The 27,525-nt window shown below is 39.6% G+C and overlaps 2 protein-coding genes across 4 annotated transcripts; one reads left to right on the forward strand and one right to left on the reverse strand.

Moving 5' to 3' along the window:
* On the reverse strand, positions 423-15,956 carry PTP4A1 (protein tyrosine phosphatase type IVA, member 1). 3 transcript variants are annotated; one of them, XM_021391304.1, is made up of 6 exons: positions 15,227-15,493; positions 6,411-6,959; positions 4,788-4,880; positions 4,340-4,470; positions 3,047-3,121; positions 423-2,012 (listed from the first exon to the last, which is right to left on the reverse strand). In XM_021391304.1, exons 2-6 carry the CDS (start codon positions 6,513-6,515, stop codon positions 1,895-1,897), a joined length of 522 nt encoding a protein of 173 aa, XP_021246979.1. In that variant the 5' UTR covers positions 6,516-6,959; positions 15,227-15,493; the 3' UTR covers positions 423-1,894. The 3 variants fall into 3 exon arrangements, with proteins under 3 accessions (XP_021246979.1, XP_021246978.1, XP_021246977.1); XM_021391303.1 differs by lacking the exons at positions 423-2,012; positions 3,047-3,121; positions 4,340-4,470; positions 4,788-4,880 and having other exon boundaries at positions 6,517-6,956; positions 15,227-15,956; XM_021391302.1 differs by lacking the exons at positions 423-2,012; positions 3,047-3,121; positions 4,340-4,470; positions 4,788-4,880 and having other exon boundaries at positions 6,517-6,959; positions 15,227-15,946.
* Positions 13,376-27,492, forward strand: LOC110396041 (translation initiation factor IF-2-like). Its single transcript, XM_021391305.1, has 2 exons — positions 13,376-15,078; positions 27,347-27,492. The coding sequence occupies exons 1-2, from the start codon at positions 14,556-14,558 to the stop codon at positions 27,355-27,357; spliced, it is 534 nt and encodes a 177-aa protein (XP_021246980.1). The 5' UTR covers positions 13,376-14,555; the 3' UTR covers positions 27,358-27,492.

A 27,525-nucleotide genomic window follows, 5' to 3' on the forward strand; every position in this document is an offset into this window, starting at 1 on the left:
TCCTCTTAACAAGAATTTATTTTACCACTGTGTAGAATTATGACTAAGGTAAAATATATTGAGTTTCAGGCCTTTTCAAGCTATACTGACATTTTGAAGTGCTCTTTATGAGACTATACCTTTCCAGAAGTGATTCTTCAGAAGCCTCATTAAAGCTTCTACACCATGATAATGAAGCATTACGAACCCCCCTGTGGCAGGAAGGCTGGAACTTGATGATCCTTGGGGTCCCTTCCAATCCAAGCCATTCTATAATTGTAAGATAATATATAATTACATCTATAAAGCCAGGAGTACGATTTTATCAGCATCATTTTATTACTCCTCTATATTTATTTAAAGGAATTTCAAGAATTAAGTTATTATCTTAGTACTGAGGAAAGTCAAAAGTAAGCTCCATAAAGAAATACCATACCTTCTACTATTAATTTTTGTCCACATTTATTTATGAGTAAAACAAACAGCAAACATTACAGCAAAGGGGACACTCCGGCCCAGATTCGAAGGAAAAAAAAAAAGATGCCTGGATAGATTTAGAATTTAGGCACCGTAAGACTGCTGATAAAGTACACAAGAAGTGAAAGTCATGAGTGTTTCAGCAAACTTTGTAAGTGCTTTTCAGTATTTATTTAGATGTTTAAGCTCTCGCACTAGATTTTACAAGCTGGTGAACACTGGCAAAAATTATTTCTCCCACAGAACTATAACCACACATTCCCAAGACAGTATAAATATATGGCTGAACTAACATTAATACACATCACCATTTATCAATTACATAATAAAACAAATTATCAAGTATCCAAATATTAAGTTACGCAGCTTGAAAGGCATACAAAATATTACAGAGGTCTGCCCAAGTCATAGCAGAAACTCAAGGAGGAAAAACAAAACAAAAAAAAAATCACACTTTCAACAAAGCAATAGTTGGTAAACAACCTCCAATAGGTACAGTAAAAGAAACTACAAGATTTTTCAGAAATTTTCTGATTAAGAATTTTTAGCTACAATAACAAAGCATTTCTAAGTTTTAAAAAAATATTTACTAAAGTAAAGGGCATATTCTATACTTCCTGCACAAGACAAAGGCAACATTTTACTAGAAATATTAAATAGCCCCTCCCAACCTTTTTAGGCCCTCTGTTAAGTTGCACATTGAGTGCCGACATTAATTTTACTGTAAGGCTTTTTGTCTGGAGACATTAAAGACTTGTGTGCTTCTGTACAATTTAAAAGATTTTCTACATGAGTAACCAGAGAGTAATGATTTGTAAAATGGAGAGGTCAGATAACAGAAAAATACAGACACTGGAGGAAAAAGTTGCTGTAAAAAAAAAAACCACTGTGCAAATCCTGGTAATTCTAGTGCGATTGTGGGAGACAAAACACACAGTGAGCAGGCAAGACTATCTTAGAGGCCATATTCTTCAATACTGAAATGACTAGAAAAAATAGTAAGGTCCAGATAAGCTGGTAGTTCTTATGTTATCAGAACTACGCCCATCTACAAGGAAAAACATACAGCTGATATGCTAAGTATTTTGGCACCTAATTTCTCTACAGACTGATTTATTTTAGTGCCCCAATTTTTAGTAGTTCAAACAAGGTGGGTAAGACTTAATGGCATGATTAAAGGATATTTCAAGTGGTAATTAATAAAAAAGGAGACAGCTCAGAAATAGGGTACAGCAAAAACATTTACCGGGTCTCCAAACAGATGGATATTTATCTAAACACAAAGTTGCATTACTACTAAGTTTTTAGCCTATTAAACACTCCTATGGAAGCTTCCTTTACTACTTAAAAAATATTAGACCCATGCCTTTGGCATGCAGTCTGCTCAATTCTAGGTTCCATCCTTTAATCCCAAAGTAGTAACATAGGCTGTTGGGCTCTACTGAATGCAACAGTTATTTCGGTGACCATTGGAGTCTTTAAAACGCAGGCGCATCTTAGGGCGGTATTTCTCCAAGTACAGAAGTTGCTTGCTATTAAAAGCTCCACGACGTTTCCTAAATGGAAGAAGAAATACCTTAAAATATTAATCTACTGCCCAGTGAAATAACATTATCCATTAGAGAAAAATATTTTTAGGTCACTTGAAAAAAAACACACGATTAAACCAGGACTGTAACCAAAATAAGGCTAATTAAAAGCTAAGTGCCAGAAAAGAGGGTGGTAGCTTCCTTTCAAAAACACCTCAGTGGACCACATGGTCAAAGGAGTACACAGTATTTTAGATGGTGTTTTAGCCCCTAAAATACACAAGACAAAGATCTTGCATAAGATCCTTAGCAAGCTTTTAGCTTCAAAAGGAAGCTACAGAGAGATGTGAAATGGTCTCCTCCTTAAGCCAGTTGAAGCTGTCCAATCTCTTAAAGTAATTAAGAATACTACAATACTAAGAATAAGTTATAACACATCTATACAGAAGTAGAGCTTTCTTGGTTCTGCTCAAACCAAGAGTCTATGAAAGACCTATATTTTATATGAGGCTTCATATTTTTCATTTTGTATATAACATCCTGTTAAGGTCTACAAGCTGAACTCAACTGAACTCAATTCCTTACAGGCTTGGCAATTATGCAAATAGTATTTTACTATTTTTTGTTTGCAGTGCAGTGTTTTTAACATATAGTTGATACCTATGAAGTTAGGGCACTGGCACTACTCATTTTCTCATCAAACTTGGGTGGACTTACAAAAACTGTAAGAAAATATTTTTCTTAGGTAGGCTATCAGAAAAGACTAGTGGGGGAATTGTTTAGGACGCTTCAATCTATTAAAAGAAGGGATGATTCACACATGTAAATGAGTGCTAGCTCCAACTACTGGACAGAACCTAGTTTCTAAGGTGTTTTGTCTCATGAAGAAATAGGCATTTCACAGGACAAGTCTTACAACATTGATTGTATTCAGAAAGTTTGTTAGAAGGTTCAGATTTTGTCTTATAAAGAACAAACAAGAATAGCATACACAATTCCCTGTAGAGACCAGGTATGTTGGTGAGTTAAATCTTGGAAACAGATATTAGCTTCATACTTACTGTCTTATGAACTGCACTGCATCTTCATACTTCATTCCACATTCTATCAGTGCAAGAGCAACTAAGACTGGAGCTCTGGTAAAATAAATAAATAATAATGTATTCAGTTTAGGATTTGTCAGTGGACACTCAGTGTAATTCTCCCACTTCTTTGTCCTTCCATCTTTTGCTTCCCCAGGCATGAAATATCAAATAAGGACTGAAGGCTTTTCTAAGTTAATTGGGCAATTATACCAGATGCTTACAAGCCATTCACCTCTCTTTAAAAAAAAAGACAGGAATTAGCTCTAGTTAACCTTGGTTTTGTTCACCTGACTTTAGGTATACGGGATGTCAGCAGGAATAACATGCAAGTGATCTTTATCCATTTCTTTCAATGGCAATTAATTCTGAGCAGGAGTTGCACATGGGTTTCTATTCCCACAAACAAACCCTCCTTAGAAGCAATTGGAAACCCAAAATAAAAGAAAGATGTCAAATCAGATCCAATAAAAACCGCAGATGCAATCTCCAGGCCATCCCCCTCCCACCATGAGGGGGAGACCCCTTGCTTGCCACAGCATTTCTCATCTGACAGAGCACTGTTTTTAGTTAAGAAAGCCTGACACTAACTCAAATATTAACAATTTACACTTTTTAATTTTAAGCACACAGAAAACAAGAAACATGCTACACTGCAGCAAAAGATACATGCACCTAGTAACAAGCTTGCTGAATATTTTTTACATGTTCAAGGATTTAAGAAGCCTTACATGATAAAAATTAGGTACTTTTTTCAACTAGTTAACCACCAAATCTGGGGGAGAGGGAAGCAGACCTATCACTTGTTTCACTTGATGGGTGAAAGCTGTTCCTTCATACACTAAAACACCTTGTGCTTAGGTGGGGCTAACGGCTACAATATCCTTATAACCAGGAGAGTGGCAATACTCTGTAAATAGGGATAGAAAAAAGTTACAGATGAAAGTCAATAAAGCCATAAGAAAAGGAAGACTTTAGCAAGACAAAAAATACCGACATGACACTTGTCAATATGCTTGGTACAGGAATGTCTTTGTTTACTTCACTTAGTAGTTTGATAGCTGTGGGAACAGGAAAACCTTTTGACTAAAAAGCACAGAAGTCTGTTTTACATGCAACAATCTGCAGTCATCTAACCTACTTTTAAGGTGTGAGCTCCTTCCAATACTAGATCTGTGACTATTTTGAAATTTGCCCCAACTGTTTTTTTACTAAATCTTAAGAAGTCTGACCAAGAATGGCAATTCAACAGATCTTTAAAACTTGACCCACCGTCCAAGACCAGCAACACAGTGTACAGCAATACAACAACCAGGTTCTTCACGAAATTTAACTTTAAGGAGGTTTAGCCAATCATCAACAATCTGGTTGGATGGTGGTGCACCGTCATCAAAGGGCCAATCCTATAAGACAACACATGAATACATACAGAGAGATAGAACTTTTACTACTGTGTGCATTAGAATTTATAATTTTCTAAAAAATTCAACACTATTAGGAATATATTTCTTCTCAGCCTGTTTTCATTGAATGAAAGAGTTTACTCAAAAGTTTTCACCCCTAACTGAAGAGATCTGTATAACTTCTGCTTACGAGCTGCCAGAATGCCTTTACAGAACTGAATCAAGGTTGTGACTATATAACATATAAAAAGCTGTGCTTAAGAAAGGACAACAACAAAAAAAAACAATCCCCAAACCGCAGCTTCTACATTACTTACCAAAACCTGAATGCCTTCTTTTTCCACCGGAGCAGTATCGTAAGTAGCTTCACACACTCTTACCACTGTGGTAACACCATATTTCTTAAGTTCCTACGGAGTGAAAAAGAACTGCTTTAATGGTAAACTGACTTCATTTATTTATTTTCTCAATAGGTTAATAAGCTAACTTATTCCAAAAGTTTCAGTAAATAAAACACAAATGCTTGCCAGCCTGTAAAGAACAAAGCTGAAATAACTAAAACGCCATGCAAATGGCAGATACCTTTTTAAGCTCTTCTGCAAACGTATCTGAAGATTAAGATGGTGGGTTTTTTTCCTAAGTCGGATCCAAACAAACACTAATGAAATACTCAATCCATCTCTGAAAGATTATTCCTTTAAAAAAAATAGCCAGCTTCCTGGGTTGCAAAGCTAGATGCTTCACTACAAACATACTGAGTGAAGCTTACATCTTCCTCTTTTCTTGCTCTACTTGAAACTAGAAGCTTTTAAAACCTCTTACTAATAAGAATGGTGAGCACAGGACAATAAATCATTCCAGTTCATGGGTTTTTATACCTAGAAGATAAAAGAAAAACCAGCTTTCCACTCTGCTATTAAGCCTCATGAATGGGAAAACAGTATATTGATTTTTCATTCTCCCTGTATTCTCCTGTCATTCAGACTACAACTGCCAAGGATATGACTGATACGTAGCTTAACCACACTATCTAGCTTTGAAGGTATAAATGCAAACAAAGATTAATTCACCGTGCTTCTCATACATTGTTAGCCCATACTGGATGGGCATATAAAATAGAGAAATAATGGAGACAACTTAAATCTTACTAAGGAGGGACTGCATTACAAGCTCAAACCTTACCAAGAGGTAACCCTGGAGGAAGCTATTTTTATCATATGCATACACTCAGCTGTACATTTCATGCTTCCAACATGCAAGCTGCAAGGTTTAGATGGAAAATTCAGGTATTAGCAACATACATCAAGACACATGGATTTAGCTGGGAAAGAGTTTCAGCACATACCAAAACAGTTTCTGCAACTCAGGATGCACTGCACTGTAAGTATACCACCACAAATTTCACCCAAGTAAACAGTGACTCACAGAGGATTCTCTTAAGCTACAGGAGAACCAGCATTTGCTAATACTGAAGGGAAACAAGCAGTGAAAGTATACTGCAATTCTATTATTAGTTCCTAACTTTTTGGTGTACAATGTACACTGAATCATTATTTTTACTCATTACTACAGTAGGAGCAAGGAAATATCATATTGCTTTAGATCAATCTATATATGATTTCCTATTGCTAGCAGATCTCAGTTTTTCTATGCCAGACCTTTCTTGTTTTCACACCTAAGCAGTGTACTAAACATACAATGTACCAGACAACACAATTATTTCTGTGCTTCACATCCAGAACCATGCCTTGGTGAAGGCCAAAGTCTGACTATGTATTTGTCAGTGGGTTTGTGAAGCAAGGCATCACTACTTGAAATGAGTTCACAGCCTCACTCAGTATCACTTCACACAGCTTCCACTTGTAAAAAAAAAAAAAGTTAAATACAGCATGCTGTTGAGGCATAAGAACACATTAACAAGAATTCTAGTCTGACCTTACCTCTATAAATTTGTTTAAGGTTGCATTGGTTGGATTGTGTGTGATTAGAAATCTCATGTTCTTGTAGGTGATTTCCACAGGAGCTGGGCGGTTCATTCGGGCCATATTAATTTAGTTAAACATGCAACAAGATTATGAAAGGATTCAAAAAAATCTAATATAGAAGTGATGTAGAGAAACCGAAGTCTACTTCACTATACTCCACGTGAAATTCTCAGTGCTTGGAAGTATGAAGTTGGGAGCAATGGGAAATGAAATGAACCTCCTAACAAGAAGCAGCAATTCTTCAATCCAGTAATACTGAGGCAAAAGAAAGGCAGTGCACTGAGGTTTACCCCATCCAGGTCTGAATTCTTTTGTTAAATGCTCTGCCAATTTCAATTCAATACTTCTTATCCTGGTCAACCACTCTTAAGGGGGCTTCTTGGTGGAGTAGTAATGAATTTCTACAGTTCACTTGTCTGCATACAGGTCGTGCTGTGCCTGGCAGTAGTCTCCACTGCCCTTCAGAAACTCCATAAATGTGTGACCAAGAACACCACAGAACTGCTGTAAAGAGACAAGAAAAAAAGCACAATGAACATAAGTGAAATAAGGTTACTTTGAAGACAGCATTATAAAATGAACAAAATGAAAGCAGAGACCATCAGTATTTTCAGAACGTCTATTTTTTAAATTGAAGAATCAGGTTTGCATGAAAATTCTGTTACCTTTCTAACAAGAAAAAAATACTATTTACATTATTTAATACAAAGATGCCAGATAAGGTAGTTTTAATGCTAATATTTTCAAATACTTCAACACTCAGAAGTGTAGTACAAATACAATGTATCAAGTTTTACAAATCGCAGCTTATGTTTCCTATTGTGAATTGAGACATCGCAACACCTACAGTTACACTGACCTTAACTGGTTACATAAAGGCAAGGATGACATTCCTTGAATATTCAAGCTGAGCATCAGAGAACTTGAATATTTAAGAAAAACTACCAGCCTACAGACACAGAAAACACTGTCTTAAAGCCTAAAGACTTACTTTGCATGCAAAAAAAATCATCAATTTATGTACAGAATAACCAGGAAAAAATATTTGAGTGTGACAGGCCTTGAAATCAAATGCAAAAATCTTTGTGGCCTAGCAAAGCTTTTAAACATTTTGAGACCATCAAAGCATGCAGATTTCTAGAAGAACATTTCACATACTTAAGGCTGAAGACAGAGCAGTTTTCATCTAGCTTTAACTGCCTCTCCACATCATTGCTCTATTAATACATCAAGATAGTAGTTATACCCTAGCTAAAAACAATGTAAAGGCAAATGTATTGAACTGGTTATTCCTTCCCAGTAATTCCCTGCTATTGTCTTATGGTTGAATTTGCATACGAAGTTACTGCAAGATGCAAAACCAGCAAGTTCATCATCATAGCTGATGAACTGCCATGAGTTATGTATTCATTTGCAGATGTTGCTGTGTATATGATCCAAAAATACATGCTTTTATGCACTCTGGAACCTTATGGCACAGGAGCTAGATTTGTGCCCAGCTACAGTACTGTTGATCATACCCCCAGAAGGTCCTTCCTCCCCAAGGATTAGAACAACAGGTAAGTTTTGTCTCCCAAAAAATAAAAAAAAAAGCTGGACCAGATGCCCATGTAATATACATAGGTACTAGAAACAACCAACACTAATCCTACAGCTTCTCTGCCGGAAAAATGACTTACGTTAGCCAGCCAACTGCAAACACTGAAAAGAATTCATGCCTTTCTGAAGTCCAAACAAAACATCACCCAAGATACCTTAGGAATAGGTTAGCTGAAGATGCAGCATTACAGAATTGCTGTCAGACTTACTATTTTTAATGATTTTTTTTTCCCAAGCTGGGAGGCAGTAGTATCAATTCTCTGCCCCCATAAATCTAGTTTCTAGCAATCAAACAGTAACTACACTGTAGCAACATGTTCAGATACCCTGCACTGAAAAGCTGCCCAAACATAAGCAAATTAATTCAAAATATGAAATCCTAAGGAAAGTTGTGCAGTATAGCCTGACAACAGCTAATGTCTTAGAACACTATTAAAAATGGCAGGTAGAAAAAGCTACACGCAATAAAGTCACAGTTGCTAACTGCCATCCAGGATTTGGAGCCAGATCAAGACCCCGCTGCACACACTAAGCCACAAAGACAACAGTGGATCTATATTAATAACAATATTTAGTATTGAGCGGAAGCCACAACAGATCAAATGAGTTAATTGTTGCTTTTTCCACGGAGCATCCTAGCAGTACAGAAATTCTTAGAGTGATCTATATTTTAAAGAATGGCAATAATGTTGCAGACACGGCTTCCCTCCTTTCCTAAGTCAGCAGAAGAAGGAGTTCTACTAAGGGTAACAGGGAAGACACAAATCATTAGGAGTTCAGACTGCATCAGATACATCACACAAGGTTTGCAAGGAAATTTAGAGAGAGCACAAACATCTCCCGTCATCCCTTTCACATTTTTAAGCAACTGTGTGGCAGTAAGTTTTAAAGGATGCACCTTACTCACAGCATGGCTAAAAAAAGTGAAACAAAAAACCATAAAACTGCTAACCAGCATGACAAAACTTAGCAGAAAGGGAACACAATTAGTAGAGCAGTTGCACACACACTTCACTGCTGCTCTAGAGATACTGCCACCACCATTTTTATGAGGACTAAAGGGTTAAGCTTGCCAGTTACTCTTCAGAATTATCTGTGATGTAACTTGAGCGACAGCAAAAACTCAAAACAGAAATAATGGAAAAAGGAGCAAGAAGGATCCCTTGAAGAGAACAGAATAGTCAGCAGAATAACAGTAACCAGCAGAATGCAAAGAATTTCAAGAATCATCAGACATACCAACCATACCATACCAGGGAAAGGTAAGGTGATGCACCAAGGAGACCTAGGTTCAGACTTCGGCAACAACTAAAATAGCAGCTGAGAAAGAGAACTGAAAAGGGTTTATTTAAAATCACTTTCAATTAGTTTAAGAAGCTGAACAGCAGAAAGGCACAGGACAGCTTTAAGCAGACACAGCTGCACAAGGTCTTATGCTGCTTTTCTCATGCGCTGGCAGATCTTACGATTATCTCTTTTTTAAGACTTCTAAGGCAAGCTGGCCATTTTCTCCAGCAGAGGATGAGGGAGAGAAGGCTGTCAGAAACAAAAAGAAGAACACGAAAGTGAGCTTGTGGAAATGATGAAATAGAACTGGGTCACTAGGGTAAAGAAAAGGTTTTTCAAGGTGCAAGATGAAGAATTTTGAGAGTTAACAAACATTGAATAATTGGAAACAAGCCACCACAACCCCATACTGGGGTAGGCAGGAAGTAAGAAGTAATTGGGTTTTACCCAGTCTGATATGTTGGCTGCCCTTAACATACAACTAGGAATACTCAAGATGAACACCAGGCAAACACATCACAGGGGTAAAGAGGAAGGCAGGCAGCAATGCAGAGTCATAACATCTACATTTTAAAGCAGATTGTTTATCACATCCAGAAGGTGCAGCCACAATCCAAAGTTGAAGTACATTACACAACGTTAAGTTTCAGTTCTACATGCAATTAACCTACTAATTAATTTATTTAATACTGGCTTAGCAATCAGCAATTAGACACATCAGCACCTTACCAACTCAGAGAACTAAGGACCTAACTAAGCATGCATTTCATTCGGACTGTTTGCCTTGGCAACAGCTGCTGCCACATTACAAAGGGGCAAAGCTCACATTTTCCTTTGATGAGTGTGCTACCTCATTGGTAACTAGAAAACTCCACACCTAGATCAGCTCCTCCATGTAGTAAAAAGGAAGTACTATGCTAGGAGATTTAGCCAACCTCGTTTAGGTCTGTTCCAGGAGTCAAATAAAAATTAAAGGCAAGTATATGGGCATGCTACTTGCATTAGATCATTAAGCTGGAGTATAAGGCTAAATCCACCCTCAGCACTGAGCTATAAAAAATACTGCTGTAGTAATTAAAACCACCTCATACTTAGGCAGAATTTAAATGACTTAAGCAACTTGCAAGAGGCTTGGAATTACAATTTTCAGGCAATTATTTGGTAGGTAAGCTAAAAAAAAATCAAGTTAGGATATGAAAGCATAAAGCTGTGCAAGTGAAAGCAAAACCCACGCCACTGCACACAAAGGTTTTACACAGAACGATACTAACTAGTAGTTTATATAATTAATCTGGGTACTCCACCACACCGTTTTTACCTCAAAGTGAGTTTTCTTTGAGGAAAACTAACACTGAAAGATTTTGGAGATATGAAGGCTACTCAAAAGGTAACACCTCTTATTTTATTATCTCGGCACATGACATCAGAGGCAGATATTGGTGATACGGCAGTACAGGTTGAACCTTCCCACCAATATTCTGTTACATTTTGTTGCTGTGTGACAGATGGCAGCTGAGAGGCAGTCTGACAGAATAGCCACAGACATGGAAACGCATACTGAAGCAAAGGCATGTAACTGAATTATTCCATAGGGAAAAAAGTGGCACCCACTGATATTCATCAACACGTGTTGAATGCTGACAGACACTAAACAACGGATGGGAGCACAGTGAGGCGGTGGGTGGCGTGTTTCAGCAGTGGCAACAGAAATGTAAAAGGCAAGCCATGTTCCACGTGATTGTGCACTACTGTCACATCATCAAATCAAGAGTATCTCAGCCAGCTCATCTGCACTAATCAGATGACTACAACCTGAACCGTGAACCAAGCTGAAAATGGGTTCCAATGCATTGGAAACAATGGTGGACACACTGGAAGAGTGTGAAGTTTACTCCAGGTAGGTCCCACAAACACTCACACAAGAACAGAAAGAACACTGTATGCAAGTTTGTCAGGACCTATTGAACCAATACAAGCCAGAAGGTGACAGTTTCCTGGATCGCATCATTAGTAACGATGCAAGACCAGCATCACCACTATGAGCCAGAATCAAAACATCGGTCCATGGAGAGGTGACACGAGAATTTCCTATCAAAGTGGGTGATGTGCACTGTCTTTTGGGACAGGAAAAGGGTGATCATCCTGAATTTCCTGGAACCTGAACAAACCATGAACTCTGACCATTACATTGCCACACTGACTAAATTGAGGACTTGAACTTCTAGAGTCAGGCCGCAGAACAAGACAACCTTTCTCCTGCAATACATAACGTCAGAGTCCACAGCAGTTTGAAGACCATGGAGCATACTGCCAGTCTCAGCTGGACTGTCCTGCAACACAGTCCAGATTTGGTGCCTTCTCAGCTGTTTGGGCTAATAAAGATAGACTATGAGGGCAACACATTCCTTGCAACAACACCATCATCATAGCAGCTCTGAAAGAATGGGTCACCTCTGCTGGTGCAAACTTTTACAAGCACTGCATGCAGGCTCTTGTTCATCACTGGTGAAAATGCATAGCTAATGGTGGTGACTGTTGAAAAAATTGTTCTGTAGCTGAGAAAGTATTGTATCAAACAGTGTTATTGTGCTCCTTGTAGCCGTTGCAGTTTCCACGGAAATAAGTAGGAGGCATTACATTCAGAGCGCTCTACATACAAGCATCAGTTTCTATTAGTAACACAAAGCCAAGCTACCTTTAGACTCTCAGATCCAGAAAAAACTTGGAAACATAGGGAAGGTTAATATACCAAGATCAACTACTAAGAGAAATTACCCTGTCCAATAAGGGACAGTCACATTAGCTATGATTGTTCCATCTATCATGTATGCTGGAAGAAATCAGAGAATAAATTACTCAAGCAAGAGGAAGACGTCATGTAAAGAAAAGCTTTCTTTCATGCCCTTCTTTGGGACAGGAAGCTGAAATATACGTCCCCACTGACAAACAGATTCACACATCTATTCTCCGCTCGAAATAGTCAGTCATATCTGGAAAAGACTGCTTATGAAAAATCTATCAGGTTGGTACCAACATGTATATAGGGAAGAGATGCAATGCTATCCCTTGCTGCTGATACTCTTGTTCATAGACTGGTAGTATCTTTAGAAGCATGAGAACAGAAGTACACAGTTGCATGGCACTTTGCTTTCAAAACATGTGTAAGATGGTTCACAGTTGCTCAATCCACCTGCTCCTTGAACAAACATTTATCTCCAGAATCAACTACGTGGGATCATATTCCTCAAGTCAGATACTTAGCTACTGAACCTACAGAATCATACCTAGAAAAGGGAACTAAAAAGTGAATTTCATGACAATTTGAAAATGCCTACTTTTAAAAAACAGGAGGACAAGTACCCTGACCTTCATGTACTACTGAAAGCCTAGGTGATAACCAAGATAAACCCAAAGGAGCGGGAGGGTAAGAGGTACAAACAGCAGAGCCACTCCATAAAATAAAGGCACATCTTCATTAGAGACTGTTGATGAGATTCACCTCCTATCTACAGGGTACACTGTAACATCTGTTATGACACCCACTGCAACAGAATTATCCACTTCAGACCAGAGAAAGTAACACTCAACCTAAGAAAATACACTCTCACATCACAAAGAGAAGATGCCACAGGTTTATTACAAATGCCCTACAAGACTCTCTGCGAAAGAAGGATGTTTCTTGTGGTTAAAGTATGCAGTTCTGGGGAAGAAAAGATTATCTCAAAACTTCCTGTATAACAAGTCAATGCAACTTCCACAGATGAAACAGAAGACACATGACTGTTCTCATAGTTCTCCTGCTTGCACCGCAAATGAACATGTGAAAAAACCTTAACAGACATTGGGGAAAATAAGACATTCCAAAAAACATTCCACTCCCTTGTCTAATGCATCTTCTGAGTTCCTGAAACCAAGAACAGTCTCAAAGTGACACAACATTCCATCACTTACGCAAACTACATAATTCCTTTCACTCTACTCAAAACCTACTCTGTTTTAAACATATACATGTAAAGAGTTATTTTATTTCATCATTTAATATCAGTGCCAAACAGTAAGTTCTTAATCTGCAAGAGAAGCTGTAAAGAGTTATGGATCTACTTTTACCAATTACCTCTTTATTGATTTTATAGACTGAGTTTTATTATTTTTTGAAAAACTCTAAGGTGCCAACCTACTTAGGAATTCAGCATTACCCTTATCCGGGAATTCCAGTTAGCTTTAAGAAAAAATGCTCTCTTACAGTCTGCCTACACACAGAGGCAGACCCAGCATTATTATGCAGCATATCTTTGTCACAGCAAAAACGTTTTCACAAAATAGGAGTTATTAGATCAGGGTAAGTTCTATTTATTTACTGCCTGACATTCAGCCTCACTTAAGACAGCAACATGGCTTGGCCCCTGCTGGAGCTGTCAGTCAGTTCTCTTCCTCATTCTCACATTTCCTCCCATCTCTGCCATTTCTGTGCTCTTCCACACTGCTCCCCTAAAACAGTTTTGATCCTGCAAGAAAATTTCAAAGCCCTTTGCTGTTCCATCAGTGGAATAATAAGAGCTGACATTTACGTGTCATCTCCAGGCTTTCTGATCTGACAGTTTAATGAAGTTACAAGGAGACAGGGTTCACACTTCTGAGTCATTGCTTCAGCAGCTCTGCAGACACAGGTAGACATGTTGGAAGCTGTCTCCAGCAACAGTAAGAAACACTAGAATCACGGAACCCTGGAGCACAAGGGCTGTGTATATCTGAGCATCTGCTGTGCCTGTAGCTGACAGCCACTGAGACCTGCACAAAATGGTCCCTGACCACATTGTTACCCGCTGATAGCAACTCAGTTCTGATCATGTTCTGCCTTTTGAAGGGCGTCCTGCTGCAAAGAAGCCTCACCATGGTTGTGCTGTAAGATACACTGCGTGTGCTCAGCCGTCACAGACGTGAGGCACCATAGATTACTACGGTGGGGGAGGAAGAAAGGTCTCAAAAACAGGTTCCATCAAAATATTTTATTACGTTTGTGAGCTTCTAACCGTAAATTGGCAACTGTACAGAAAAATCCACTTCGACGTGCACATAAATACCTCCTCCTCTGTCGATCTCTAAGAGCCGGGCAGCAGCGAGTCCTGCCGCACAACTGGCTTCGGCCGTGCCCGGAGAGGCTGCCCGCGGAAGGGCCTCACGTACCTGGGCGCAGCGGGGACAAAGAGCCCGCTGATGGCTGCCGCGCACGTGTCCGCCGAGCCGGGGGCAACGCAGGACGGGCCGAGCCGCCATGACTACCGCCCCGCCCGCTCCCTCCCCCCACCCGCCCAGGCCTGGCTCCCGGCCGTCCCGCCGCGCCACCTGACCGGCGGGGACCCGCGGGCAAGCCGAGGCTTGTCCCGGCCTCACAAGCCCCGAGGGCCGCGCTCGCTGCGGTGCTCCAGGCCCGCTTCGCCACGCCGCCGGCAGCCGAGCCGGCGCCTCCGCCGCGGCGGTCACGGGTTCGAATCACGCTCCCGCCAGGCTCCCGACGCGGAGCCATCTTGTACCCCGCGGCCGCCGCCCGGCCCGGCCTTCCCCCAACAGGAGGCTCCTGGCCCCTCAGGGCCGCACCCCCGGGCGCTGCCCTTCGCCACGAGCTCAGGGCTGCCGCGGGGGCAGGGCAGGCCAGGCCAGGCCGCGGGCAGAACCGCCGGGAACGCTCACGGAGCGACTTCGCGGCCGACGCGGGCCGACACGACAGCGGGGCGGAAGGGTGAGCGAGGCGCAACGAGGCCGCTCCCTGCTGCCCGCCCGGGTAGTAGAACAAAGAGTCAACATGGAGGAGGCAGAGGGGTGGGGGGGAGAGGCGCGCAGCCGGCGCACAAGGACAGCGGGGCGAGGGCGCGGGTGGCGACACTCACAGGAATATGGTTACTCATTGAAGACTGTAGCCTGATCATACAGCCGGGGTGCGGGCGCCACCGCCGGGGGCAGGAGGAGCGGAACCAGGAGGAGGCGGAGGCGCTGGAGGCCGCGAAGCTGCCGGAGGGGGTTCGGCGGCGGAGCGGGGCTGGAGCATACAGCTGCGACGGCGGCAGCGGGCGGCTCTGCGGCTGGCGCGACGCGGACGCGGCGACACAAGGGGAGAGCCCGAGCACCGCCTCCTGCACTTGCGCCTCGGGGCCCGCCTCTCGCTGGCGCACGGCCTTGACGAGCAGCACACTCGGCCAATCAGAGGGGCCTCTCGCGGGGTGGGGCGGGAGTGAGGCCGCCTGGGGGCGTGGCCCCGCAGGGCCGTGCGAGGGCGGACGGGCGCCGAGAGGCGGAGGCGGCCGGCGCGAACCGGTTGCTGAAATGAAACGGGCGGCGCCAGTGCCGGGCCGGATGCGGGTAGCGCGGGGCGCTCGCGATTCGCCTGCAGGGGCTGCGCCGGGGCCACGCCGAGCGGCAGTTACTGGCTGCTGCGCTGGGAAAGGCGAAGGGGGAGCTCGCAGCGCTTTCTTGTGCTTCAAACAGAGGCAGTTTTTGTGATGACTGTCATGTGGAAGAGATGTTACTCTGACTGTTTTACCTTTCCCTCCACCCATGTTGAGATGACACGGGCACAAGCTAATTTCTGTCTGGTAGCCGAGGAAATAAAATCAGCCTTTCTGAGCTATAAATACCTCCAGCCCGTGTTTATTTACGCTTGTGTTTTGTATTTACTGAGTCGAGGTGTGTCTGGTGAACTTGTAGCTGCTTACACTTCTCAGAGTAAAACTTGAAAATGTGCTCAGAATACTATAAAATAACGATGCCGAGGTTAATGGCTGCTTGGAATGCTGTTTGTTGGTGGTTACAAAGTTAAGAAGGTTTTTAGGGAAAAACGTAGGCAAAACTTCCCTCTTGTCGATGAAGCTTGAGGAATTTGCTTTGAACGGAGCTGTGAGACAGGTTGAACCGCTCTCTGCCTCCCTTAATTCCTGCTGCTTTTTCCTCCAACAATGCAAGCTTTTGTTTACTGTTTCATTGCACGTTTAACTGATCACATTTTAGGATCAAATTTCTTTTTGCTGCAACAGCCTTTTGGTCCTGTAGCACAGTAATTTACGCTGGAAATAAGGGTCACTGGTGATCACTGGCACTGTCTTTGAAATTATATTCCCTAAGATTTAGCTCAGAAAGCTTTTGGTCTAAAACCTTGCTTTGTTATTTTTATTTTTTTCTGGAAGCAGTGTTTGCATCATTTAAATATTTATATCACTTTGCATTATGGTAGTAGTGTACCCCTTTGTTGTGGTCAAGTATGTCATACTAATCACCCTGTAAGACACAGTCCCTGTGCTTTCTGATCTAAGATGACAAGAGGTACTTGGAATATTAGAAGAGAGTCAGTAAAGTAGCCTACTATTTCATACAAGGGTATTTACTGTAGAGACAGACAAGAATAGTTACAAGTCCAAACCAGTGTACTGAGGAGGCAAAGTGGTTTGAAGAGGTAGGAAGTAACAAAGAACGTGACAAGACTCTGAAGAACTTTAAATAGCAATATTTGTAAAGATAAACCTGTGGGAGGATTCAGAAAAGAGGCAATTATCATTAGGAAAATGGATACATCTTTTATGATAAGAGGCTACAGTAGGAAAAAAAATGAACACTCCTGTCAACCTTCTTGTAATTCAGCACTGCCAGGTGCAAGGTGCTGCAAATGGGTCAAGGCAATCCTGTATCAACGTACACTGGAGATGAATGGATGGAGAGCAGCCAGACAGAGAAGGACTTGGGGATACTGGTGGATGAAAAATCAGATGTGAGCCAGCAGTGTGTGCTTGCAGCACAGAAAGCAAATCATATCCTGGGCTGTATCAAAAGACCTGCGTGGCCAGCAGGGTGAGGGAGGTGATCTTGCCCCTCTACTCTACCCTCATGAGAACCCACCAGCAGTATTGCATTCAGCTCTGAGATCTGCAGCATAAGAAAGACATGGAATGGACCTGTTGGAGCAGGTCCAGAGTGGGGCCACAAGTGTCTGGAGCACCTCTCCTACGAAAACAGGCAGAAAGAGCTGGGTTTCTTCAGCCTGAAGAAGAGAGGGCTCTGGGGAGACTTCATTGTGGCCTTTCAGGATATAAGCAGGGCCTTCTGGAAAGGGGAGACTCTTTACCAGGGAGCTTAGTGATAGGGCAAGGATTTTTAGACTAAAATAAGGTAGATTGAGATTATGCAGTAGGAAGAAAATAATTTCCTGTGAGGATGGTGAGGCACTGGAAAAGGCTGCCCAGAGAAGCTGTGGATGCCCCATTCCTGGAAGTGTTCATGGGCAGGTTGGAAGAGGCTTTGAGCAACCTTGTATAGTGGAAGATGTCCCTGCCAACAGCAGGAGGTTTGAAACTAGATGATCTTTAAGGTCTCTTCCAACCTAAACCTGTCTATGATTGTATGAAATGGTTTGTATTATTATTATTATTTTTTTTTGCTAGTACCTACTTCTATGGGATCTGTAAAAGTTACATACTGCAAAGAAATATCAGAATCTGAATTTGTTTCAGTATCAGTTGAATGCAGTTTTGTCTCATTGAATTTGTTTTCTTGTGTACTAATCCTTATTTAAATTTGAATGAAATTAGGGGCATTTCATATCGATACTAAAGCCATGCCTGTTACTAGACTGTCTGTATGGAACTGACGTACACACTGAAGAGTTTTCTAGTTAGATCTTTGACTTGCTAATAATAACTATAGGTTTTTGTGGTGAAATTTCAGAAGGCTGTGTTCATGCTCATGTTATGCCAATGTTTAGAAAGGTGGAGTGGGTTGACCATGAACTGGTTAGACTGTCATCTAATAGAGAACTTATCTATAATTAAACTGATTAAAACAAATGAAAAAAAATTAAAGGATAAGAATATAATTAGTGCAAATTGATATAGTTCTAGGGAAAATAGCTATTGTCAAAGAAAGCTGGTTTAACGCTTTGATAAGATTACAAGATTGGCATGAAAGTAACTGCATGTCTGGAACACTAAATATTCATGTTTTCAAACAATTTTATCAAAGGAGTATAATTAATTATCACTGAAAAAAAAAGAGTGATGCAGAGACTGATAAATAGCAAGTAGCAACGATGTTGAAGTAATTATGCAGAGGTTATCTAGTAACTTGTGTCCACTCAAAAATATACTTCGGTATAGCCACAAGCAAGGTCATACATCTAGAACCTGGAACACAAGCAAATTTTTTAAGTTTTTAAAAATGCTACTGTTACTTTGAAGAGAGTCTGGGACTCAGAATGGACAAGTAAGTCAATATGAATTCCCAGGGCAAGTGGCGTGGCAACAGTAAAAGTGATCCTTCTGTGATCCATTTATAAGTAACAGGAAATTTTGATAAGAGTTAGAGATATTTTTAATTTTGTATAGCATTGATACCAACTGTTGAGATACTGTATGCAGTTCTGTTGGCCCTTGACTTCTCAAATTACTCTCATTAAAAAAATATCTATTCCTGAAGCCTGTGCGTGACATTTGGTTACTTGCCCTATTACCTATCCTTCCCTTTACACTTACCCCTTTTCTCCTCCCTCCTCAGATTAGGTTCAGTGCTGTGGTCTCTCTCAGATTCCATGATCTGAGTGACTTTCTGGTGAATAGGGCAATGGAGTGGGAGAGGCCACAGGACAGCATGAGGCACAAGTCAATAGTCTGTGTAATCCTTGTGCTTGAATTGTGATTGATCCAGAGACTTGTTTTAGAAGAGACATTGATGTGTTGATGAGACTGCAGGTTGAGAAAGTATCTGAAGACCGGAAAAAGTTACTGAGACATGAAGAACTCTTCCTGTTTAATTAAAAAAAAAATGGATTCAGAGATACCTCACAGGGAGAAAATACATGCTCCTGAAAGTTTCATAATTTGAAAAGAAAGGTGAAATGAATTATAAGAGGTCATACAAATTCACATGCTCTGAAAAAAAAATAGAGGTTACTGAGTTCCATACAGGAATAACTGGTGAAATTTCACAGACTGAGATACAAAGGGGATCATAAATTACAAAATAGTTTTTTTCACATCTTGAGGAAGTCTAATAGGAAAAGAAGGGTTTTAGTAGCAGATCCTTTATTTGTATTTATTTAGCTAGTTCAAACCCCTCATTTTATCACAACAGAGATACATAATTTCTTAAATTTTGTCTTATATGAAAATTCAGCTTTTAATGTTTCTAAAGTTCATTAACATTTACCATTTAATTTCTGCTTTATACTTTTGACTGATGATCTTTTCTTTGTATACAGGAAATTCTTCTAAATTTCTAAATTTCTTGCCCTTGTCATTTTAAACTGTCATCTTCATTCCCACAGCTTGATCTCATTTATTCCATTTTTGTTTAGTATATTTTACTCTTCTTGCCTGATGGACGTCTCTGGTCAAAATCGATTCTCAAACTGCATCCTTTTGTTCAGTTCCTTAAAAAGCCTCATGACTGTTTTCCACTTTAGACTAAAAGCATCAATTCTTTTCTCTCCTATGCCTCAGTTTCACTCAGCAGTACAGTTGGGATGCCTGTTCTATTTCCATGGACATGGGCCAGCATGCTCACAGCAAAAATCCAAGCCCTCTGTTGCTGCACCTGTGGAAGCTGTTCTGGTGGAAGACTGATGGAACAGATGTGCTTTATGCTAGAGGGAGGAAACTTTCTGCTGTGGAATTTTCTCCACCGATGTGTTAGAGATACATATGATGTGTTTGTCCTTTTGAGTGGAATAAAGAGGTTGAAGTGTGACACAGAATTTAGCTTATAGTAGGAGATTTTTTTTTCCATACATGTTTATTAAATTCTGAATTCATTATCAGGATTTGGAAGAGACTTTTTCATCCATTAATGTAAACAAGCATTTCATATACAAGGTGTGACACGCTAAAGATTTCAATATGGCATCATGATCTTTGGCTACATCTTGTCTATATGCTTTAATGATAGTAATAGTTTTCCACTTTCAACTTCTAAAATTGGTTCTGGTTTTGACAGAGAAGGTAATATCTGTTTCTTTCTGGAACTCAGTAATATCAGCCATGAAAAGATTAGAGGAACTGAAGTAAATTGATAGCTCTTAAGTACAAGGACACATTGTGCAGTCCTTTTTCAGCTGTTTATCCAGAAAATTCAGTGGATTTCTCATGTTGCTTCTGTTTACTCAGTAAAATATTGTCTCTGCTATGGACTTCATGACCAATATGTGTTAAAACATTGGAGTTCAGCAAATGAAAGATTATTCGTGACTGAAGAAATAATCTAAACCACAGCCTGATCTTTAAAAGCCACGTGCTTGCTGTAGTGGAGCTGTCACTTTGCAGGTTTAACATTTATAATTGGCACTTAGGCAACAGATAATCCAGGTAGATGGTGATTTAAGCAGTGTTACAGGATTAATTTGAAGGAAAAACAGTCTCAATTTTTTTTTTTGAAAGATGCTGCTCACAATAAGTGTTCTGTTCTTATCCATTTTTACAGTGTGCCTACTTACGTATTCCTATTTAAGGAGTCTAAGCCCATACTTGTTGATTTCATTTATGTTAGATTTTCTCTACATTCTTTTAGGAACAATCCAATGGTCTGACATTTTGGATATATCACAGTGTTTATCTCTGTAAGCTGTTCAAGCTGACAGCCTGGGAATATTTTCTGAGGATGTTAGAACTGAATCAGAGCCTAGCCTGGGTGACAAACAGAGCCTTTGGTGCTCTCCATATTTGCTATGACTGTGTAGGAAATTGTGCAGTAAAGATCCTATACAGCTACTGTTACAAAACTGAAATCTAATTCTGATCTTTCTGTTACTGGCTTGCACCAATGCCAACCATGAAGGCTGCTAAGCTAGTACTTTAATAATAATATCTTTGACATTTTCACGGCAATTACAAGAGTATACAGCAATTACACAGCCTCGTAACTATTCCTTTTCAAAACATTATTCTGGAAGAATGTGAAAATTCATTTATGCTCCTGGTCTAAAACATTAACCACAGATTGTATTGCCTTGTGCTGTTAGTGCTGCAGCCACCATTAAACAGCAATCTCTCCTCAGTCAGTTCAGGCTGAAGAACAGTGGAGTTTTTTCAAACGTATCATTAGCTTCCTGTATTCCAGTTCTGTATGGATTAAAAGATGTCGTGAAAGCATTTGTAGAAAACTTCTCAGACTTGAGCTTATTCTGTATTCTTTACTGCAGCTATCAGTCACTCACTGCCTGTTCAGCAGTGACTGAGACAGGAGAACATTACAGGTCCATTCATATAACTCACTGTATGCTTCCAGCAACTGATGAGATCTACTGTCACTATACTCAAAGTTTGTCTTGTCATTTACTGCTGGAATTTCATTACTATCATTAATTCCTGCCTTTAATTTTAATTCTGATGTTTGAATTAAGAATTGATAGACGTAAGCAAAAGCTGATAACAGAAGATCTGTTGCACTTCAATTCTGGGCTCAAACACAAGCCTATGCTTGTTAAATGGCAATTAAAATTATTATACAAGATAGGAATTTAGAACATGTCATAGAAAATAAAAATTACTTTTTCTTGTTTGGCATGCATAATCCTTTCGTCTCTTTGCTTATTGAATATTTCTCCTTTGTATAGTATCATAATTGTCATTGTATTAGAAAGGATATACTTGTACTCATACCTCTGAAGTTTTGAATTTAATAGGAAAAAACAAATCACCTGAAAAACAAAATACATGGAATCCTATGAATCAAAACTCACAAACACGTTAAGACTAACTAATAATAGGAGAAAACAAAGTTTATTTCAAAATCACATTGGAAGTCATAACTCAGCACAAGGGAAAGTTGTACAGTTTTCTGTACTTCCTAAGATAAATACAGCAGATTTTCCTTCTTGTTTTAAACAAGAAAGCACCTAAGAACCAGCATACTCCATGGTCAGATGCTGAGAATTAATATCCCTTGTTTCTTTTGCATTTTGCTTGAGTAAACTGATTCATGAAAACAGAAGTATGCTAAGTCTTTCTTACGTTACTTTCATTTGGTCTTGCGGATAGTGGGGTAGAGTGTATCAGACTATCATTACACATGAAGTTTTTGCAACACTGATGTTTGAATAGTTTTGTAGGCCTTATGCTATTTTGCTTTCAATCTGCCAGATGAACTCTGCACAAGCCTTCACAGATGCTATGTGTGTAATTAAACTGTCTTTTCCCAGGACTTGAGCAGAACATTGCTTTGGCCAGCAGTCATGTTCACACTGTTGGCCGAAATTATACCTACCAAACTAGTAGTGGGGACCCCTACCCTATTGAGAATATGAGGAATAATATATTTTGGTTTGTCTGTGCAAGTAGTTTATTTATGCTGAAAGACCTCCTTTGTACCCCTAATGAGATGTGCCTTTAAAAAGTTTTTCAAACTAATATTTCTGAACTTGCCACGAAAGCCAAGACTGGGGAGTAATTCTGTTGTAGCTGACATGTTCATATGTGTTTTCAGCAAAGCAGGCTGAAGGCACATGCATCTCAGCCTTAACCCTGTTCTCTGAAACAAGCTATTACATCAACATGTTTCTGATGTCACACAGGTAGCTATTTTTAGAGAGAGTTAATATCTCCACAGCAAGAGCAGTGGGACATATTTGCTTCTATGTCTTAGATGCAAAATTCTGCAGCCACCTCAACCATTCCATCTGTGTTTAAGTCTGGATAGGTTGCATTGATGGGCTGAGTCCAACTGCATGACATTCAACTTCGCTAAGTGTTAGGTCCTACACTTGGATTATAATAACCCCATGCAGTGGTACAGGCTTGGGGAAGAGTGGCTGGAGAGTTGTCTGGCAGAAAAGGGCCTGAGGGAGCTGGTCAACAGCTGTCTGGACTCGATCCAGCAATGTGCCCACATGGCCACAAAGGCCATGAAAGGCCTGACCTGTTGTTGGAGCAGTGCTTGAAGAGCTGCAGCCTCGGGGAAGACGACGTGGCATCATTTGGGGAAGGATGGCATCTCGTGAGAGGGACCTCACATGGAGCAGGATCAGAGAGTTGACAACGTAGGAGTGGCAGATGCAATGCATTATGGAGTGACCACTGCCCCCATTCCCCATTCTGCACTGCTCAGGGCAGGAAGTAGGAGAAGGTGGATAGAGGGAAGATGTTTGTAGTTTGCTTTTAGCTTCTCACTGCTAGTCTGTTGGTAATAGGCAATAAATTATATAAATCTCCCCATGCTGAGTCTATTTTGCCTGTTACAGAAAGTGGTGAGCAATTTCCCTGTCTTTATCTCAGCCCTTGAGCCCTTATTTTCTTCCCCCATTCCTTTGAGGACTGGGAAGAGAAAGCAGTGTAGAGGAGTTTAGCTGCCTGTCAGTGTGAAATCTCCACAGTGCTCCAGAGCCTTGTGAGTAATTTATCCACTTGTGAAAACTAATAGGATTGCAGTACAATCAAATGTGACTATTGATAAATATGTTGAACCTGTTGATACAGTACATTTAACATTCCACATGACGTGATTTTCTACCTTTAATCATCAGGATATCAGCATGTTCTCTTAACTCATCATCCTGATGTTAAATGGCAATATTATATTTCAGAGTATCAAATTAAATGGACAATTAGAGTACTTGCAAGCCCTGAGAACATATGTCCATATTTCAGAAATGTGCAGTTGAATCTAAATTTCTCGTATTCAAATGGAACCTGCGATCTTCAAGCTTGTGGGAGGATTTTCTGCTTTGCTAGGGCTAAAACCAGATTGTTCCTTCCTGAGGGACAGAAAATTAGAGGAAAAAAATAAAGGAAGTGACCCAACCCACTTTCCTGTTCCAAGGAGTTATGGATAAAGGAATATCATTGTTGGCAGATGCTTTTCTAATCTGTCATGAATGTACTCCAATGTTTGGGGCATTACAGCCTCTCAGACATCTATATTAGCTCTTTATTGGACTTACTGGGAAAGCATTTCAGGTACAGAAACCGTAAGGTACAAAAACAATCATCATTTCATCTCTGCAACAGAAAAAGGTGCATTTGACCTAAAATTATTTGTGTAGTTTTAAGAAAAGCAAAGTAAATGAAGGGCTTCACATGGTTTCCAAGTGTGAGAACGTGGTGGTGTAGATCTTCTACTGTAGGGTCAAGCCACTTCTTAAGATATCAAGACTTTAAATTTAATCCTCTGTTCCTTCTTCTGAGATTTGAATCTGAATCACTCAGAAGACCAGCTTAATCCTAGTATATAGTGAGTGACTAGAGTTACTTCCACCCTAGCAATATGTAAAAATTTTTGCTGGAACCTGTGCCATATGTATTAGCTAAGTGTCTGCCTTCTTATGCTTTTGGTCTCTAACTTTCTGATTGTTTATCCATTTTATCCATAGTGGAATCATATTATCATTGGTTCAGGATGGTCCAGAATTGACTAGTGATTAGAGAAACAGGAAACTGGGTTTCAAATCAGGTCTGTTTGATTCAGGATAATGATTTAAACGGAAGTCTCAAACATTTCAGGATAATACATGAACTACTAGTAATTTATTTATTATTGCTGCATTTGAAAGAATAAAGAGTGAATGTATATTTCAAACATATTTTAAATGTCAGCATAATGTAAGACTGAACACTAAAAAGCTGGAAATTAGATTAATGTCAATTTAGAAAGGACAAATCCTAGACTGCAGGGTTGATGAAGCTCTGTGGTATACTGTGAGTATACTTGACCTGAAATATGGGCATAAATTTAGTGTGACACAGAAACAGGAACTTGGATTCTGATTACTGCCTTCTGATGTGGACATTCAGCCAAGTTGAATCCTAGTCTTCTGCTGTTCTTATCTTTAAATATTCATTAAAAAAAAAAGTGGTTTTGACCATACACAATGTTGAAGTAGAAGATTTCAGGTGTGATTTTGAACAAAGGGCTAATGCCTTCTAACATGAAAAAGAGACCTTTGGAATCACCATTTTCTGGATTTTTTAATGTCTATATTGATCAATAACACCTGATATCTCCCTCTAATTTGGATTACTTAAAACAGTTTTTCTGCTCATGACAACATACATGGTGTCTTCTGATTTTTCTGAAATTAGAAATATTATTATGAGAAACAAGTTTAAATTAAGCACTATTAGTAAAATTAATGTTTTTCATATTTCTTTGTCAAATTTATTCTGCTGCACTAAGTAGCATAAGAAAGACTTTTTTATCCTCCTTCCTGTTGCTAGCAGTTAGTCACCTGTTTGGTTAAAGAGAGAAGTGCTGTATTGGAGCCTTGGTCCTCTATCTGATAAATAGTATTCTAACTTATAAGGGCTAAATCTGTTTGTTTCAACCCTGTGTCTTTTTGTATATTTTCTGCTGACTTTACGTTGCTAATGATGAGGTTCTTTATGGAACTAAGCCAGACATTGTAAATAAGAAACAAAAGAGGAAATATAATATCAATAATTTAATTACAGTCTTAGATATGGATGACCTGGCCCCCCTAAAAGCAAATCTTTTTGAGTTTTCTCATTTGAAAAGATGGCAATTAAAGGAACTTCATACGTCCCAGAACTTCAGACGTGGCTTTGGTTATTTTATTAAGCAACTAATGGATTTTCTGCTTAAATCACCATTGGGACTCTTTAGGCTTAGATTTCTTCTGGAATTAAGCCAACACGGATCCTTCAGCCTTTTGCTCCAGAGCATATAATTTGCCTCTTATCCTTCTCTAACTACTTTCTTGAATTTACCTGTCCCAAACAGGTTGCAGTCAAGGATCTGTCTATGTTTGTTTGTGTAGAAATGCTATTTCATATTGTGTTATTTGCAAGAGTTCTGTGTATGAATCCCAGGAAAAACACTTTTTTTGGCAATAATAAGATAGTGTTCATTCACCTTAACTTGAAAAACACAGTGAGAAATTTTGTCCAGTCATTTTTCTGTTGTTCTTCTGGTAAACCTTGAATAAATTCATGCTTCAAATTTGTCTTCTTTTTTTTTTTCTTTTATTTTTTTTATCTGCAGTTATCTTTTCTCCAATTTGTTTAAACATTCAAATTGTCATTTATTCTACTCACAGTCTCTAAAACATTGTGTAACATACAACTGTCATAATTTACTCTTTTATTTGATAATCTAATTTACTGATTACACACTTTTGAATGTGTAATGAAAATTTCTGTGGTTTTACACTCAGTCATCCTTCCCTTTGAGCAATAAACAATTAATTTTTTTTTTCTTTAAATATTCCTTAAAATAGTTTCCCAAGTTTTTGCATTCATTCTACCTTGACTTAATCAAGATATTTTTCTTTGATTGCTTGAAGTAAGCAGGAAAGTGTCAAAAATGTTTTGCAGGTTAATGTATATAATCTTTTCTGCTTGTCTTCTATCCAGAAGGCCTATTGCTTGTTTTAGTGTGAGATTAAATTGGTATAATATGGTAGAGAAAGACTTCCAGATCTTTTTGATTGACTTACTGAGATCTAAAAATTCCTCAATTGTTTACTGTGGTATTCTCCTGAGAGCCGCAGTTATCTAACTAGTTTATACGTTCTTATTCTCCTCTCTGCCTCCATTTGAAAAGGGTTATTTTCATTTCTGGAATATAATTTACTTCCTATGGATAGTGTGTCAATTAGAAAATAGGAAACATGAGTATGAAGTTGAAAATAAATTTTAAGCTAAAGACAATCCTTTCATTTGCAGTATATTAACCTCAAGACAGTTATTCTGAAACCATTCCATCAATGCACATGAGGAAAAGAACATATTCAGATGTAGCCTATTCTCAAAAAGAATTCACGAATGTGGGTCATGGGTGGAATGGAATGCTTTTCTGCAATCTGGCATTGCATGGGACATTTCTGGAGAGGTTTGATTTCAGACATATCACTGTCCTCAGGATTTTTTATTGTCTGGACAACAGGGTTTCGACTTTTCCTGTTGTCATTCTGAGTCACTTACATATTTATCTGTGCTATATATATCATATGGATGCCAAATTGTCAGTTTTGAAATTTACTCCTGGGGCCAAGTGCTTAAACATTTTATTGTGTTTCTTTTCAGATCTTCTTTGAACAGAAGATGCAATGTGCTTTTAGACTTAAGGGTTTCCAGGTGAAAATACCTGGGACAAGAAGGTCACAAGAACAAACTGTACTGCAAAGACAGATGCTCTTCAGTCTCAGGGGCAGACCTGGTAGACACTATGGTAAGTTTTCTGAGAAATGAGCATTCTGACCATA

This window comes from Numida meleagris, chromosome 3 (genome assembly GCF_002078875.1).
Source record: "Numida meleagris isolate 19003 breed g44 Domestic line chromosome 3, NumMel1.0, whole genome shotgun sequence".
Classification (NCBI taxonomy): Eukaryota; Metazoa; Chordata; class Aves; order Galliformes; family Numididae; genus Numida; species Numida meleagris.